General features: G+C 38.8%; 3 protein-coding genes across 4 annotated transcripts in view; 1 reads left to right on the top strand and 2 right to left on the bottom strand.

The window, feature by feature from the left end:
• The window catches only part of Hs6st (heparan sulfate 6-O-sulfotransferase), an 89,935-nt gene that overhangs the window by 7,840 nt on the left and 64,999 nt on the right, over positions 1-17,096 (bottom strand). Inside the window, exons 3-5 of the mRNA XM_044394241.2 lie at positions 1,572-1,883; positions 958-1,506; positions 711-895 (exon numbers count right to left, since the gene is read on the bottom strand). Coding sequence (XP_044250176.1) covers positions 711-895; positions 958-1,506; positions 1,572-1,883 — 1,046 coding nt within the window. The remainder of the gene's footprint in view (positions 1-710; positions 896-957; positions 1,507-1,571; positions 1,884-17,096) is intronic.
• Positions 5,369-6,011, bottom strand: LOC108064308 (uncharacterized). Of its 2 annotated transcripts, none has more exons than XM_044394321.2 (2): positions 5,808-5,939; positions 5,369-5,735 (listed from the first exon to the last, which is right to left on the bottom strand). In XM_044394321.2, exons 1-2 carry the CDS (start codon positions 5,887-5,889, stop codon positions 5,521-5,523), a joined length of 297 nt encoding a protein of 98 aa, XP_044250256.1. In that variant the 5' UTR covers positions 5,890-5,939; the 3' UTR covers positions 5,369-5,520. The 2 variants fall into 2 exon arrangements, 1 of the variants encoding a protein (XP_044250256.1); XR_011419218.1 differs by having other exon boundaries at positions 5,595-5,735; positions 5,804-6,011.
• LOC108064325 (uncharacterized) lies at positions 12,456-13,009 on the top strand. Its single transcript, XM_017151821.3, has 2 exons — positions 12,456-12,547; positions 12,617-13,009. The coding sequence occupies exons 1-2, from the start codon at positions 12,486-12,488 to the stop codon at positions 12,807-12,809; spliced, it is 255 nt and encodes an 84-aa protein (XP_017007310.2). The 5' UTR covers positions 12,456-12,485; the 3' UTR covers positions 12,810-13,009.

Below are 17,096 nucleotides of genomic sequence, written 5' to 3'. Positions count from 1 at the left end.
ATAAACTTTTTATAATTTAATAGTTGTCCTTGCATAAACTTCCCATTACATTATATTATATTAAAATTCCATTACAAAATATTTAAATTTTATACCAAGGACTCATGTTTTATGAATCTCCCACAGCTCTTTCCATAAAAATAGGACAATAAAATGGTAAAAGGGTTTCACAATTGGCTGATCCTTTGATGTATCAAGCCCAAAGTAATATAAATGATGTTAATGACAATATTCCTGCGCTGAGACACCTTCAATATAATTTTCCCATGCCTGTTCATGCATAACCGCTGCACATTGAGCGCGCTAAAAAGTAACGCGATCTAATGATGGTTCCCTGGGATCCATTATCCTTTGGCAGAGCCAGAGCCAATGTCAACACAACACAAAGTGAAGGCAACAAAGGACGACTCTTCGTCGACTGGCTTGGCCCCTGATGATCAAAAGGGTTTCGCACCCTCATGGGATACAAAGCGCTACAAAGGCCGTGGACCTGAGTCATCGACCTTCGACCAGACGTCCCGATGATGCTTTGCTAGGAAGAAAGGATCTACAGAGAACCGGACAGACCAGACAAACTTGCTATCTGCAGACTGTAACTAACAAGGGGCGCACACTAAAGCCATGTTCTATCGGCACATAAGCCAATTAAGTTGAGTGTTATAAATATCAATACATAGGTCGAAGGAACAAAGAAAGATCCTGCAACTCACCGCTGAAAGAGCAAAGTCTTGGCAAAGGCATACAGCTCGATGTCCAGCCCGTTGAGCTTCTCGATGCGACGCTTTTGGTCGCTTCGAAGATTCTGGACAGCAGTCGCCGAGATTGTGGTGTTGTGCTGCTCGAAGGGTATGGCGAAGCGCAGGTTGAAGGTCTCCTCAAATATGTACTGGGACATCTGGTAGAGAAATATGAATTAAAATCAAGGTATCCTAAGAAAACACCATATGAAAACCGCACCTTTTGATATTCAGTCAGTCCAAAGTAGGCCATGGCGGCCAGATTGCGCTTTGCGCTGGCCAGCATCACGCGATCCCGTTCGTGGGCGGGCATCGAGGATTTGTTGTAGCAGCCCACTAAAGCCAGATCCGCCAGCATGCGGGTCTGCCGGTTGGCTGCCAAATTGGACTCACAACCGGCGAACTGATCGAGATCCACGTCCAGCCAATCCTTGCCCTTGTAGCAGGCGGGCAGTTCGGCGGCGGTGGCCTGGCGACCCAGGCACCAGTGGCGCGATCCCTTCCAGGTGGCCCCTCGCCGCACATGCCGGTACTCGGACATGTAGCGGGCAATGGGCTGGCGGAGCAGCGAGATGTAGAAGTAACGCCGCTTGGCCGTCTCGCCCTCGTTCTTGTCCAGCTCCACGTCCACGCAGCTGGTCAGCTCGGTCCAGTCGGCGTGCAGGCCGCACTTCCAGCCCGTCGAGTAGCGGGAGAATAGCCAGTTCTCGTTGCGATGCGGCCGGAAGCAGTAGCAACGCTTTCTCTGCCGCTGGCATTCACAAGGACGCTGGTAATAAATATAGAAAAGGTATCAGTTACAAGGATTCTTCAAAGGATAGCTAGCCAACTCACCTTCAGATCCAAATCCCTGACCAAATGGCGGCCAAACGAGGTGCCGCCCGTCTTCTGGATGTGCAGAAAGACCATCACATCGTGGCCATCCATATCGAACTGGAAATCATCGTTCAGCACATCCTCGTAGCTCAGCCCTGCATTGGCGATGATGTTCTGCGGCGCGGAGACCGAGGACTTGGAGGCCATGGCCGTAATGCCGCCTCCCACATTGTTGCCATTAATGCTGTTGGCCTGATGGAGTGGGAGCTCATTATAGGCAAGGATATCCGAGGATTGCAGTATCACGGCGCGTTTGGATAGGGCGCATACCTGCGGTTAAAGAGGAGAGGTGAAAACATTAAATATTACATGCAGTTGAAAGCGTAGGAATATCGACACGGTGTATGCCCATTAAATTAAGCCCTTAATACCCAAGCTTCCATATAAAGGAGTAAGTCCATTTTATATTCGTTGCAATGAACCCAGAGTTGAAAAATGTTTTACGCCATATCATCTTTAATTTTTAATACCGCCAAAGGCCTTAAAGTAAATTTATTGGCTGAAAAAAAGGTTCGAGTGTGTGCAGAAGTGTTTACCATCGGCATTAATTAAATGCACATCAGGATTAAATGCATATTTTTGGTCCCGCACAGGTGGGCGCTCCAACTACTCGCAACTTCATTTAATGCAGAGTGAAGGCTTGTGAAATTTTCCCACTCACTTCGCATTTTCTTTGTCGGCAGCACTTTATTTGCTCGCCGGAATGTGCACTTTTATTTATGGCACGTACTCAAGGCTTATTAATATCGAACAAGGGTTTATCCCCTTTTCATTGCACTCACAACAATTAAATTGGATATGAGATGTTTGCAGATATTTAATATATACTTGCCGCAATATTAATGGCGGTAAAAAGAATGTGTAAACCTACATTATATACACAGAAGCTTAAAGGATATTAAATATTTTGTAGCATATTTTGCGGCTGAGAAAGTTATTGCTAGAAATTCGGAAGGATATGATTTAGGGGAAGATTTTGAAGTATAAAAAATTCTTATTGGTTTAAGGATGTTTCTAACTAGATTCATGGTAGGTTTTCTTCCATATAAAAATCTTGACTAAACAAGCGACATCTGTTAAATCATGTGGTGAAAATATATAATAAGTAGACATCGGATTTTAGGTGAAATCGTTTTTTTTAAACATGATTTAAAGCCACATTTGAGTAGTTAAAAATTTTTTACAAAAATCTCAATTAAGTTTGACCTAAATCTAATTATAACTTAATAAATAAAATTTGTAACTAATCAAATGTGGCTTTAAATCGTATTTACAAAAAACGATTTCACCTAAAATCCGATGTCTAATAATAAGGCAGTTATTAAACTTGTAACCTTGCTAGTAGCAAGTTGCTACCCACAGCTGTTATCACTTTTGCAGAAATATTAAAAACATTTTTAGACAGCCGACTATTTTGCATTGGCAAACTTTATAATTAGAATAAGTTTTGCGCCCAGCAGCTTCTCCGTGTTGTTATCATTATTTGTCAATTTTCTCGACAGCCAGGCCTCAATAAAAGATAAAACGAGACCTCAGCTGTCCACAAGTCAGGGATACATAGTTCTTGGCAATCAAACTAGACAAAAGTTTCTCGATTAAAATGAGCAACTTTTGTGAAATTCTCTTATCTGACAATTTCCGCTGCTTAGTAGAACCGAAATGAGCAAAACACGCAACAACAAGAAAAGTGGGGAAAAGCAAGCGAGGAAAACTCAGCTCATTAAACAATTGGCAGGCGGGCGGAATCGTTGTTGGCCATAAGGAATTAAGAGCTCCATGGGTTTGTTGTCATGGTCCTCTCTTCTCTCCTTCTTATCAGTAAGTCCTTTCCCCAGTAAACTGTGTGTGTGTGGGAGCCAGAATGCGTGTAAGCTTGTTTCCATAAAAGTTGGCCATTTAAATGGCCAGAAAAGCGAGAGATGTAAAAAAAGAGGTGTGCTCCCCTGGGGGGCGAAAAGTTTTGAATTTATTGTGGCCACCACTGAGCAACGATTCGATTATATGGGGGAGGGCAAAAAGGACAAGACAACCTCAAGCACTCTTTCCTGTAATCCCCTTTGCGACTCTTGTTCGATTTGTTTGTTTCTGATAAATTGTAGTCGAGTTGTTTAGTGGCTTAAGTCTGTTACTGGCACTTCAAGTAAGCTTTAAAAAAAAAACTTGTTATTTCATCACGTTGAAATATTTCTGCTAGCAAAGGCGAGCGAAACACCGGCTTAATGACGAGCCATAAATTAAAACATAATAAATTTATATGAAGCACGTAAATTCGCATTAAATACCATTTCGGGCGGCAAAAAAATGAGACGAAAATCTACCACTAATGGGTAATTTAATTTTATTTTCGGTGCTTCGGCGACGAAACTTAAATGGAATTCACCCAAAAAACCCACAGCAGCCACCACAAAAAAAAAACAAAATATAATAATAATAACAGTTTTATGCCTGCCGCCAATGTGTGAGCACTTTGCCTGGGCTTTAATTGCTTTTATGCTTCTCCACCAAATTTTCCCCGAAAACCCGTGACCAGTCTTGTGAAATAATATAATAACAGCCATTTTGTGCTAAATTTGTTAGATATTTATGCGCATTTGAACGCACACACACGGCGGAAGTATTAACATTTAATTCAGCTTACCGGAAATGCAAAATGTTGTCCATGCTTTTTCGGTCAATTCTATTGGGAATCATATTGTGAGCCAATAGAAATTTATAAAATATGCTAAATTATTGATGGGCACTACATGTCCAAATATTCACTGAGTTTGGATTTAAAACTAGTTAATAATGACGAAATAAATCGGAAATGCATTTTTGCAGCTAACCAAAAGGATGTAAGTCCCTAGTTGAAAGATTACAACATTCAGTTCCGATGTGTATCTCGAAATATGATTACATTAATCAACAAAATGATTATAATTAATTATTATAATTTTCTATTTTATTCTTTTGGGGACATTGCCAGTTTGGTTTTACACAATTACATTATAAGTTAAGGAGAACGAAACAGGTTGTCTTCATAAAATGTCAATTACTTTTGCCCTATTTATGCATGTTTTGCAATCACTTTGCTGCTGATTACATTCATAAAAGTCAACAAAGAAGCCATTTAACTTCGGCATGAACATAACGACAGCCAGCAATAAAAACAAGCTCAAAAATAAAAATGCAGAGCAATAATTTCCATTCATAAAGTAAAGTGCAAGCAAACAAATGTCACATATCAAAAAAAGCAAGAGCTAAAGTGAAAGAAACGTAAAAAAAAATAAAAGAACGAAAGTAACTGCGGCTAAATTAATATTTATGTGGTAGAAGAAGAAGTAAAATCTGGGGGCACAGATTTAAGATTGTATGCTTTATGAACTGGCGGCGGCAGCTCCACGAAAACCAAGCAAAGTTCGCTTGAAATGGGGTCAGGACACCGACAGAGTCGTAAATCTCGAGCACCGTAAAAATCAACAATAAAACTTTCGCTGCTAAAAACATAGAATTCCCAAGATACAATTTCGTATTGTTGTTGTTGTTGTTGTCATAAAGTGAAAGAGAGCTGAAAATGGAGTGGATGAAACAGCAATAGAAACGAAACACAAAGTACAGGGCCATAAAAATCTCGTCGCATGTAAATTGACAAGGACAATAATACTGGAGAGCTTGGGCATCAGCTATAAACTTCGAAGATCTTAGAGTTTTCTTTATTTCTTATTTAGTGTAAACACATTTTAAATTAATTGAAGTCTTGTAACACCAAAAAGATATATTTTAAAACATTCACTCTTTTATTTTATAATTTATCAGTACATATGACTGTATTTTGGACAGAAAAAATTTAAAGAATTTTGTTGAAAAGTAAGTAACTTTAGGACCATAAGTTAGTTAGTTAGTTTTACTATTTTAATAATTTACCTCTTTATAAAATTGGAATATTTATCTGTCGCACTGGAATTTTGCATTTCATGTAGGGAATACATTTATAACTCAGGTCATCGCGCACGTATCCAAACTTGCAGCCACATCCCAATTTGCACTTTTTGAAGAAAATGCATTGCGGTTCATTCATATAGGGATGTGAACATTTAGGTTCGGTGCAGGGTAAACAGGCTCGCTCTTCGTGTTCCCCACAAGCTGATGGAATAAAAACAGGAAGAAACACCGTTTTTAAACTTGTTTTGGTAGCTATTTGATTCGCTCACCCACGACCACTTAGGGAACTTCCTGAGGAAAAACCCAGCAGCAAAAACAGCTGCAAAAGACTCCAAGTTATTTGACGATCCAACATGGAGAATGTGTGTGAACTGCTGGTTGTGTTCTCAAAACAAAACTAAGGCCCAAGCGCTTAGAGTCATTAGGCAAAACGAATCGCTTGCAAGGGAAAATTAGCAACGGCTTAATGAGCGGGTAAAACTTATAAGATTTTCTACATAAGTTTTATGAAAGAAAAGAGTAACTCGACTAAGTCATACCCTCTTCTTTTAGTTTTCTTTTGGCAAACGGTCCTAAAAGCTATTATTCTTCGCTTCCTAAAAATCGTATTTAATTTACTAAATACCAATTAATCATAATAAAAGCAAATAATAATAATAAATATTTAATTGGTTATTTTTATAACCAAAACCAGAGACAGACACCATCTGACAGCAATTATTATCGTCTAAATGCGCTCAGAAACCACATTTGGCTGCATTTAATGGTTCAGACCGTCATTGGCTAGCAGCTATAAATGCTGAGGGCATCCGCTTTGACGATGGCTGGACCATTCCGGTGGTCAACAGGCACTCGGACATACAAATATCCGCAGACAGATATAGAAAATGTCCTGTGCCAAAGGGCTATTCAAACTGTCATTCGGGCCAGGGCAGAGGTAAATAGAAAACCCAAAGCCCCCTTGTGGGATGTAGATAAAGCTGTACTAGGACCCGAAACGGCGTTTGAAAAATGGAAAAAGGTAAAAAATATTATCCACACACATAGGTGATAAATGGAGGTAGAGTTCTGCATTTGATTATCGTTTAAACAAATATGCAGCAGAAATTGCGGTGGCGTTTTGAAATTTACAATGAAAATTGTGTAGATTGCGTTGAACGCAAGGTTTATGAAGTTTTGGCATGCCAAAACCCCTTCGCAACCCGATTGTTTGTGCGTGTGTGGGTTTGGTTTTAGGCCAAGTCACGCTATTACCGAGCAATGTAAATATTTTATGGCCTGCTTTTGTGCGCTGCTCATTTGCCCAGGCCAATTGCCTCCCTAAGGCACTTGTTTGGTTTGGTTTTCAACCGGTGGACACAATGGGTCCAGTTCGGCAGATCCAATACATTTCAATTATAGGCTTAGCTGCTGCTGCTGTTTCTGCCACGAAAAAGGTCTATCACTAAGTTGGCAGGCAATTCGCTTAAAAGCAGCCGGGCCTCACGGCTCGTCGTCTATCTTTTGAAGAGCAAAAACCATTGACAATTTGCATAAATAAACCATTTTATATTCTTTTTTTTTTTGTTGCTCGTCCCACCACTGACCCCTTTTCTTGGTTTTTTTCCAAGGGTTTTTTTTTCTCTTCAGCTGAACGATTGAGAGGCAGCTAATATTTTTGCCCCTTTTTTTGTTTGAGCACCGAGATGGCTCAACAACAGCCAGCTGAAGGAACAATAATAGCTGTGGAAGCTGCGGCAACAGCAGGACACAGATTGCGATGATGGGGCCACATGGAGCGAAAGAGCATTTTTAGTTTGGCCTTTTCGTAGACTGCGATGTGAGATGATGATGAAGGCTCAGGCTCAGGCTCTCGAAAAAAAAGGGGCCAAACGCTGCTATAACTCTGAAGAAGCCATGGCGAATGAAATGAATTATGGACGGTTGTGGATTGGCCATGAAGTGAACAGATAGGTCTCTCACTTTCAGGGCCCATAATCGCTGGGACTTAAAGATTTCCGGCTTCAAAAAGGGAAATAAATTGATTCCCTTCGAAAAGCAAGTACTCTCTTATCATGGCTTTCCTTTCGCACTTTCTACTTCTTTTGAGATGTCTTCATTCCACTGGTATCCACTTTTTTCTGGTTTGAGAAGTTGTTGGCTTTCAAATGTTTGCCATTTCATTTATCAAAGTGTCGTTTTCTTCTTCAGGGTCCTCGAACTTGTCATCCCGAGACCTGTCACGTATAACTATTTCTGATTTCCGACATTATATCATTGACGCTTGCTTATGTTTTCAATCGCTTTTCTATTACATCTGCGGACGAAGGAAAGCCCGACTTGAATTATGGTTGGGCGTTTTATTATTTTCCTCATTCGTTTTGCCTTTTTTTAGTCAGTTTTGTTTTGCCTAAGAGCCCGAAACGTTGAAAGCTAATCTATTTTAAGTGGCTGTAAAGCATTCAAGGATGTTTGAATGGAGGGATGTGTGCTCCTTTAATGAAATGTAGCATAATATTTTCATTTCATCCAGAGAATGTGTTTGTGTGTTCTGTTTCTGTGTGATAAGCGTGTAAATCCCCAAAAATAGCCAAAGACAAGCACAAATCCCACAAGCATATATAGAAATACATATGACGAGGATGCGGAGGAGTTGGTGGCCGTCCAGTGACCATAAATCCGAGTAAAATGTATTTTGACATTTTGCACGCAAAGCGTGTGGCAGAAACTAACTAAGCGTGTGCGGGATTCACACAGTCCTTCTATATGTTCTACACGCCCCCCGAAAACGAAAGGTCATTCCAATGATGATGCGAAAGGACATCAGGCTGGCTAGGATTTGCCATGAAGTGTTAACATGCGATAACAGCGGCAACGAATAAAACACAATGAAGCGCAACTGATGAGGATGCGGTGAAACGGTCATTCGAATGGGGGGACCTTGATGATGCCTAATGCGAAAGGAAAGACCCAAATCCCACCCGAACTCGAACCCAATTCCAAACCCAAAACCAAAACTGAAACACAGACCGCAAACGAAATCAGTCTGGGACTCAAACGAAGTAAATCAAGTGAAATGGCTTGAAACGAGTGATAAGAAGGAAATCAATGTCCATGTTCTTATTTTTACACTTTTCCACCTTGACATTGAGTTATGAATTTACAAAATAGAAAGTAGCGAAATGTAAAAGAAATTTCTCGACGGAAGATAGCAACATCACAACTATATAACTCTGATCATTAATATTATGTAATGTGTTATCCCCTGAAAGAGGTGCAAACTTTGTGGCGTAAAATGAAGAACTTTATCTCACCGTGACATGCTTCGCTTTTGGTCTACGAAAAAAAACATTTTAATTACCTTTTTTTCCTGCAGCATAAAACAGTGACTTTATTTCGCAAAATACAAAAAAAAAGCGAGGCAAAATAGGAAGCGAAACAAAAAGCATGAAGCTCTAACCAGTAAACATTTTTTCACGCTCATAAACTCTGGGGAAAATTGTTTGGGTTTTCCAGGAGGTGAGGGTGAGTGGTGTGACATAATGGAGGTGGCTGGCAGGCAGGCTGGAAATGGAAAATGGGAAATGGCGAGGGGTTTCCGTGGGTTCCTTGGCTCCTCCGTCGCACTGTCACGGTCATAAAAATGTGCAAAGTATTTTGTATGGCTCTACCTTCACCCACACACACAGAGAGCTAATAATAAGCGAGGGCCTGGAAATGGTTTTAATGCATAGGACACAGAGCAAAAAAAAAATCACAAAAAAAGCGAGCTCATGGAAACAATTTTCTTGTTAAGTGGACTTTTGGACTTTACATTTTACTTGCTGGCGCTGCTGTTCGTTACGGGGCAACAGTTTCACATTTGCTTTTATTGTACTCAAGTTGGCGCGTAAATTTAAATGAAAGACCATTTTTTTGCGCCCCCAACATTTACTGTTTCGTGGGTGGATGGTGGTTGCATGCTAAGCATTTCCGCGGACCTTGGCCATTTTTCATGTATTTCCGGTCGGGATTTGCATAAAGCTTTAAGCGGAAGTCCCGGGAATCATAGGTAATGCCCAGGCATCAAAGGTCTGAGGCTGACAGATAAGGTAAAGCTGTCTGTCTGCGGTTTGTCAGAGGAATTTAAATATTAAACTGGAACAGGATAGGTGAGGAGAGAATTTATTTAAGGCAAACAGGATCAACTGAGCGGAATACAAAAAAATTCACCCGCTTTGACATTCATGCGACCGCAACCTGTAATCAAATTCTGTTGCTCTTTTTTAATTGACTAATAATATTATTTAATTTTTTTTCGCAGCTTTTCCGTCGCGAACATCATGCTGGGCAAAAAGTGGATTTCCAATGAAATTACTCATACGCCCGGTAAATACAATTTAATGCGGATATTCCAGCTTGGAACATTTACTGCCCGTTCTGGCGCTGTCATCTTTTTGCCGCAATTCAATTTTCGTTTGACATTTGTTTTGGCAGGACATGAAAAATGGTCAAATGTTTTCCTATAATGCGATTTCCTTAACGTTTTCTTTTATGTGTTTGTGTTTATGTGTCGCTTGAAAAATGCTGATTGAAATGTCAAAAAAAAGAAGGGAAAACATCGGATTTGTCCTTTTTTTTGTATTTTTCCATCAGCATTTTTTCTATTTGTTTGTATGCTTTTATTTTATTCCCGTTTCTGGGTCCGTTTTGTTTCGTGTTTTCAGCTGATTTGATTTGGCTTTCGGCCATTGTCCTGGTCAGCCAGCTCTGCTTTTTGTTGGTAAATGTTCGCACTTTAATCAAAAAGGAAAAGAATGGCCCCGGCTAATCTGCTAAGCGTTCTGTGTGCCCCTTGGGGATCTCCGTTCTCCTTGTTGTTAATATTGCCGTGGATTCAGGCGAAGCACTTAACGTATTACCCATATGCCATAGGATAGTGTTTCGAGGGCCAAGGAGTCTCTCTGCCGTCTGGGTGTTGTCATAACCGGACACCGAAAATGTAACTTAATTGGGATTTTGTTTGTAATTGAAACTGAAAACTAAACTACACATTGTCTGGCCATCAGCTGCACACAGTGTCCAATTATAATTTAATTAAATTCGAAGCACTTTATATGCAACTATTTTCGGCAGTTGGCCGGCCCAACACATACCATCCTGTCTGGCATCTCAAAACTCCACGCCGGAGTCGTGTCAGTGGTCGGTCGGGTCTCTGGATTGCAGACTCCGGGACTCTGGACTCTGGGCACATGCCGGGCACGTTTGTTCGTTTTTGAATATGTGTGCACTCGCTGCGAAATTCTCTCAGATATCCATGGTGGCTCCACTCGGAGAATAATGGATTTAGATAAAATAATTGTATTGTAACTTAATTTAATTTAATTGAATTTAATCATTCTACGATATAATCATCGAAAATTATTATCATTTTAATATGAAACATGGTTTTTTATTTTTTTAAGTTTAAAGTTTTTTTAGTTTGATATTTTCAAAACAATATTAAATTCATTTATAATTTTAATATAATAGAACAATATATTTAACATATAAATACATATCTTTTTTAACCAAGGAATATTTTATTTTAATTTTTAACATATTTATTATAACTTTCCATTTACATTTTGATAAATAATAAAATTAAATCTTCAATATAAATCTCCCTTATTTAATGCATTCTTATTGATGATCCTAATTTAAGATCATCTTTTATTCTGCGTGCATAGTTGCCTGTTGCCTGTGGTTGGGCGGCTTCAAAATGTGAAACAATATGCCACAACAATGAAGCGAGTCGTGCAGCAACTCGTGCAACGAGGCGTATGAGTGTTGACTGCCGCACGAGAAGGATGAAGGATAAAGTGTGGGCGGAGTGGTGTGGAGTGGAGAAGTGTGGAGCTGTTCGCTTGGCTTATTATGCTATTGCATGCAAGGCCGCACCAAATCATGACGAATGACAGACAACCCATTGTCCCAGAAAGTAAAGTAAACCATCTTCTGACCGCTTTAAAACAAAAATAAGAGCAGCAGAATACCTTGAAAAGAACAGGTAAGGGTAAACTTTACTGGAAATAATAAACTGCAAGGGAAACTATGAATTTCACTTGACTTTCTTTGTGGGCAGCGATAGCTTTTGTGGGCGTGACTGTCGGACAAAGATAAATATTCACATATTTGCTTGCACAAAAATTTACAAAACGTGCCTGCCATTGTCTACGATTGCATTTGATGTTATTGTTTGGACTCTTGTTGGTTTTGGCTCAATTGTTTGCCCATTCATATACCGCACATACATACACACTATAGACTATGTCTTTTCCTGGTCATTATTTGACTTGCTCCCATTTTTGCCTTTGTTTATTTATTTACCCAATTCCGGAGAAGAAAATGGGAAGACATCACCCTTTTGTTGCTGTCCCTACGCTCATAATGTGTTTATTCGTAGTGTTTGTATAATAAATTGTACCTTCTTGGCCGGAAAAAAGGGTAGACACAAGAAACAAACTAAAAACAGTTGACTAGGAATGGCTAATTTGACTGCAGAATACCCTTAAAATAGGAGAGAGAGAGAGAGAGAGTACCTCGACTATCGAATAAGCATGTAGCCACTGCTTGAATTCCATTATTGGCTTATAACTTTTCAATAAATGCTCCGATTTAAAAAATTCTTCTACGGGTTTAAAACCCCAGAAGATAAAACTAAAAATCACACTTGGGGGTTTTTTAGCCGGCTTTATCCTTCACTTTTGGCCAAAACATGCTGGCTGGCAAAGCCGGAGGTGAGCTCTAATTCATTTCTATTCCGTTTTGGCTTGGCATTGCATGCAACTTTCGGTTTTATTTCCTTTTTTTGTAGCTGCCATTCCGACTTCACACTACCTTATCGCACACTCAACAGCCAACCGAGGCGATAACCTCGAGTGGCTCGTAAATAATAGCAGGTGGAAGCACAAATAACTCACATTCGCAATCAGTCAGCCCGACACCTACGACATGAACTACTCGGCTGCAATAATAATTGCAATTATCCTGCTGCTGCCAGCCAGCCAGCAAAGGTAACCCTTTTTAATATTCAATATATATATTCATTCTCGCCTTAATAAATTTAATTACTTTGCCTTAAGCTCGGAGGCTTTGGAACGCAAGGTGTTGTCGTACAATCCCACCTATGAATTTTGGTTTTTCGTGCCAACTGGCAGGCCCAAGTATGTTTCCGAGAATGTTCAGGACGCCTATTGGGCTTCCCGGACCAAAGGAGGTGTTTGCTATACAGACGTTTGGTTCTTCTGCAAAACTGGCGTTACAATAGAGGAGTAAATTGCTTGACACAAAAAAAGAAACACCAACGGTTTATTAAAAACAAAATCAAAAATAGTATTTATCTGCGTAAAGTTTACTTGCCCTTAAATAACAATAATCTTTATTAATCATGTGAACGCCCTAGTTGTAAAAATACACGTGAAGTGTGTTATCTTGATTACCTAGAAAAATAAACATTATTCGTCAAGAACTGAAAACTGTGAATTGTTTGCTCTTGAATTGTAAGTGTCGGCATAATTTTGTGCTAGGTCACGAAAACAATTACTTTTTAGTGCAATTTCAAAAAAAGATGTGGGATATTTGTATTAAAAAACATTTATACATAATTTAAGCATTGAGGAAAAATGTAAAAATATTTACTGTTCTTCTAAGAAATAAAGCAGTTAATTAATTTATATTTTATTTGAATAAATGATTTAATGTCAAGTAGAAACTTATGTTTACATTAAGTGGCGCTAGCATGCCAATTAGGTAAATGAAATCTTATCTTTCAAAAATTGGAAACAATTTAAACCAATTAAGAATCTGTTTGAGTGCCGAAGCTAAAAAATATAACGCAGTTTAACAATTCTCAACTAACCTGTATTTATAAATTGTAAGTAAATAATAGTTACTCACAACAGTAAAATGAAGTAACAACACAAAAAATAATTCATTTTATTTAAGTTAAATTTGATTAAAATTGTTAAATGTAGAAAAAAATAGATGAGTACGAACTAAATATAAAATAATAAAGATTTTATATACAAATTTCTATTAACCTTTTTTAAAACATTTTAGTGGTATTACAATTACTATTACCTTGTACTTTAATAACTTGTGACTTTATAAAATAAGTAATATGATAGTTCATAATTTTGGTTAATATACAGCTTTTCTTACTTCTGACTTTTTGCGCATTCTCCACTGAGTTTCCTCAATTGCCCTCATTTTATCACTTTCTATTTTTTTACACCCTCTGCACCCATGTTTAAGTATCCTAGAGAGGAAAATTGAAGTTGCAGTTGGAATTATTATTATTATGTTTACTTTGGCCAATGCTTGGACAAGAACAGCAGACAAAATCAGCAGAAGCAGACATTTTATTGCATCGCCGGGGGGCAGAGACTGAAATATAGTCCTTTTGGAGAGGCGAACAGTGATTCTGTACATTCTGTATTTGCGTGTTTCCCAGTTGTCAGTGTGCATTTATTTTTTTTAGCATTTCTTTTTGTTGCATCACGCAGAGGAAATGAAATATGAAATAATTTATGAATCAAGGCGATTGCCAGAGATATGAGAAGGCGGACTGAGCCAAAGGAAGCCGCATCAAAGCAAAAGCATTGCGCAGTCAAATTTATGATAAATATCCAGACTATATCCCAAAACTACGAGTGTATATGTATGTTTGTATCAGGAAGTCAGAAGTGGAAACGAGTTTGATTGCTCATCCTTTCCCGCGTCGGCATTGTTTGGTTTTCGCAGAGACGACGACTGACTAGCGAAAACTTTTGCAACAGTAGAATGAAGTGCGTGGAAAATGAGTCATTTGTTGTAGTTGCAGTTTCAGTTCGCACAAAGAACCAAGTCAAAAGTGAAGACAAGTTTCCGACAATCCCCCAAAATCCAAGCCAACAGTTGAGCCAAAGAAAACTAAGAAGTCGGCGAGCTGTTTCAGAAATTTTGAGACTTGAGCATGCTGTTGCTTGTTATGTTTAAATGCATCACTTGTCTCGGCAGAAGATATTATGCGTGAATTGTGTGGATTCGCAAGACTTATGCGGATCCCGAAAGTATGCAACGTTTTCCGACATCACACATACGCCATGCGGGCCAATTGTATTAAAACTTAATAGCAGCGACAGGCAATTATTTTATAATTATAATCAATTATACAAATGAAATGTTATTAATAGCGAATTACATTGGATTGTCCATATTGAATATTAATAAACCATTTGGTGGCAAATATTCCCCCAACTAATTGACTTTAGCACAGGAAGCATAATCATTGGCAAAGTTTTACCCACAAAACTTGTCATTAAAACTGCACGGAATTTTCCACAAACCTGTCGCAGCAAAGTTTTGCAGCAAAAAAATAAAAAATAACTAAAACTTATTCCAAACTAATCAAATTGTCATTCTGGTTTAAAAAACTTGGTCCAACAGGGAAAACTAACTGCCAACTAAATGTCTGCAAATCAAAACATATTTTATCAGCAAAAAATCGAATATTCCTTGGGGTCATTCGTTCAAAAACAAAGTGCTAAATAATCTCTGTTTTTACTTTCTTTTTTGTGAGCACACATTGAAGGCAAATTGATATCGTTGCCGTATGTCGGTCGTATATTTCAAATATTTTGCTGGCCAACGTTTTCAATTTATTTCGACAGTTTTTTCGGTGCACGAAATGACTTTCCGCATATTAAAACAGTTCGTTTAAATGTATTTTAGCAGCAATCAATAGCTCTCTCTGTGCGGCCAAAGTGATTTTGTGTTTTCATTTTTCATTTCAATTCCGACCACATATCATAGGCTCTCATTTGCCTAAGCTTCGGCCCAGACATTTGCCTGATTGTATTTGATATTGGCTTTGCTTTAAATGCATGAGAAAGATTGTGCAAGTGGTGTTTTACGTCCGTTTTCTGTTTAGACAACTTGCCTCATAAATATTTATGAGTATTATGATGCAAAAATGCTGCAACATAATCAAAATGCTGAACGGAGGAAAAGCAAAAAAAAAAGATAGGGAGGACAAAAATAACAGAGAACCAAGAACCAAAGCTCAGTGCAATCAAATCAGCCGCGATGGGGTGGGAAAACCGCCGGAGGTCCAATAGTAGCACAAACAACCAACCCTGCCATCCGCATCCGCATCTGCATCCGCATCCGCACCAGGAGTGTGAAAATTATACACCGCCGACAATAAAAGACAGCCAGCATCCACTCCACGGCATCCGCATCACTGAGTGCAATGTCATAAAAGCTTCCATGTCTCGCACTTCCTTCTTGGCTCAATCGAACACGGGAATAGGAGCAGTGAATACAGGTAACCAACCAGGAGCAGGATGCTGGGGAGCTCTCAACTCACAGCTGGTCATCCTCAATGTGACAAATATGCAAAATATACAAAAATGGCGATGAGCTGGGGGATTTCTTGTGCATTGATGCAGAGAAATTGGATTTTTGAATAACAATTTCTGGGAAATCAGTAAGCGAAATTCGAACCATTCAAATTGAAATTCTATTAAGTCAAGGATTCTTTCTTAAGAACATGATATGTTGCAAACCGAAATTGATATGAGCCAAAGCTAAAATACAATTTAATTTAAAAATCTATAGTTTTAAATTCTGAATTTGAGTATAAAAATTTAAACAAACTTTTTGCTTAAAAATACAAAACAAAGGAAAATATTCTATTGACAAGGAACACAATAGTTGTAATGAAATGCAAGCATTGCAAAATAGTTGCGTTTCATTAATTTCAATAATAAATAATAAACAAGTAAATAAATTGGACTACCTAATTGAGCAAAAAAATTCAAATGTAAGTCTAAAAATATATAGCTTTAAATTCTGAATTTAAATATTAAAATTTCAACAGATTTCCGCTTATAAAATACAAAACAATGGAAAATATTGTACGCACCAAGCACTTAATAGTTGTAATGTAATGTTAACACTGCAGAATAGTTGCGTTTAATTAATTTCAATAATAAAAGACACTTGACTCGAACCACAAAAACTGCGCATACCGAAATTAAAATTTTATCTCTGCTGGAAAATAAATCTCCCAACAATGCATTCCGTCTCCGTACCTTTATTTTCATTTTCAATTGCCAACCATAAAGTTCGTCCCATAAATAGCCGCAAAATGTTGGACAATCCCCACATATATACCCCATGTTGGTCACAGAGGCACAGCAGAAAGATGGTCCTCACGGATATTTATTCCATTACCGGGGAAGTGACTTTTGTTTTCTGTTGCCGCCGCTGTCGCCTGGTTCTGTCCACAATGAGCTATTGCCCTGTGAACTGGGGAAAGGAGCTCCTTCGTGCTCCTCCTGTCCGGTTACCATTCGTTTTGTGGACGGAAATTTACGATTTACACGTATGCCAAATGCAATGGCAACTGCAAATGGGAATTGGGAGCGGGCTGTCGCTGTCGCTGCTTTCGGCGATAATGGTTTCCAGGATGCGACTGTTTTCCCTGTTGTTCCCTGTTTCGGGTGGCTGGTAAAAAGATGCAATCGATGGCAAATAGCGTGGAATGCTGTGAGGAGTCTCAAGCAGCAGGAGCAGTAC

This window comes from Drosophila takahashii, chromosome 3R, assembly GCF_030179915.1.
Source record: "Drosophila takahashii strain IR98-3 E-12201 chromosome 3R, DtakHiC1v2, whole genome shotgun sequence".
Lineage (NCBI taxonomy): Eukaryota > Metazoa > Arthropoda > Insecta > Diptera > Drosophilidae > Drosophila > Drosophila takahashii.
The sequence above is the reverse complement of the archived record's forward strand: the minus strand, read 5'-3'. Positions and strand labels throughout refer to the sequence as shown.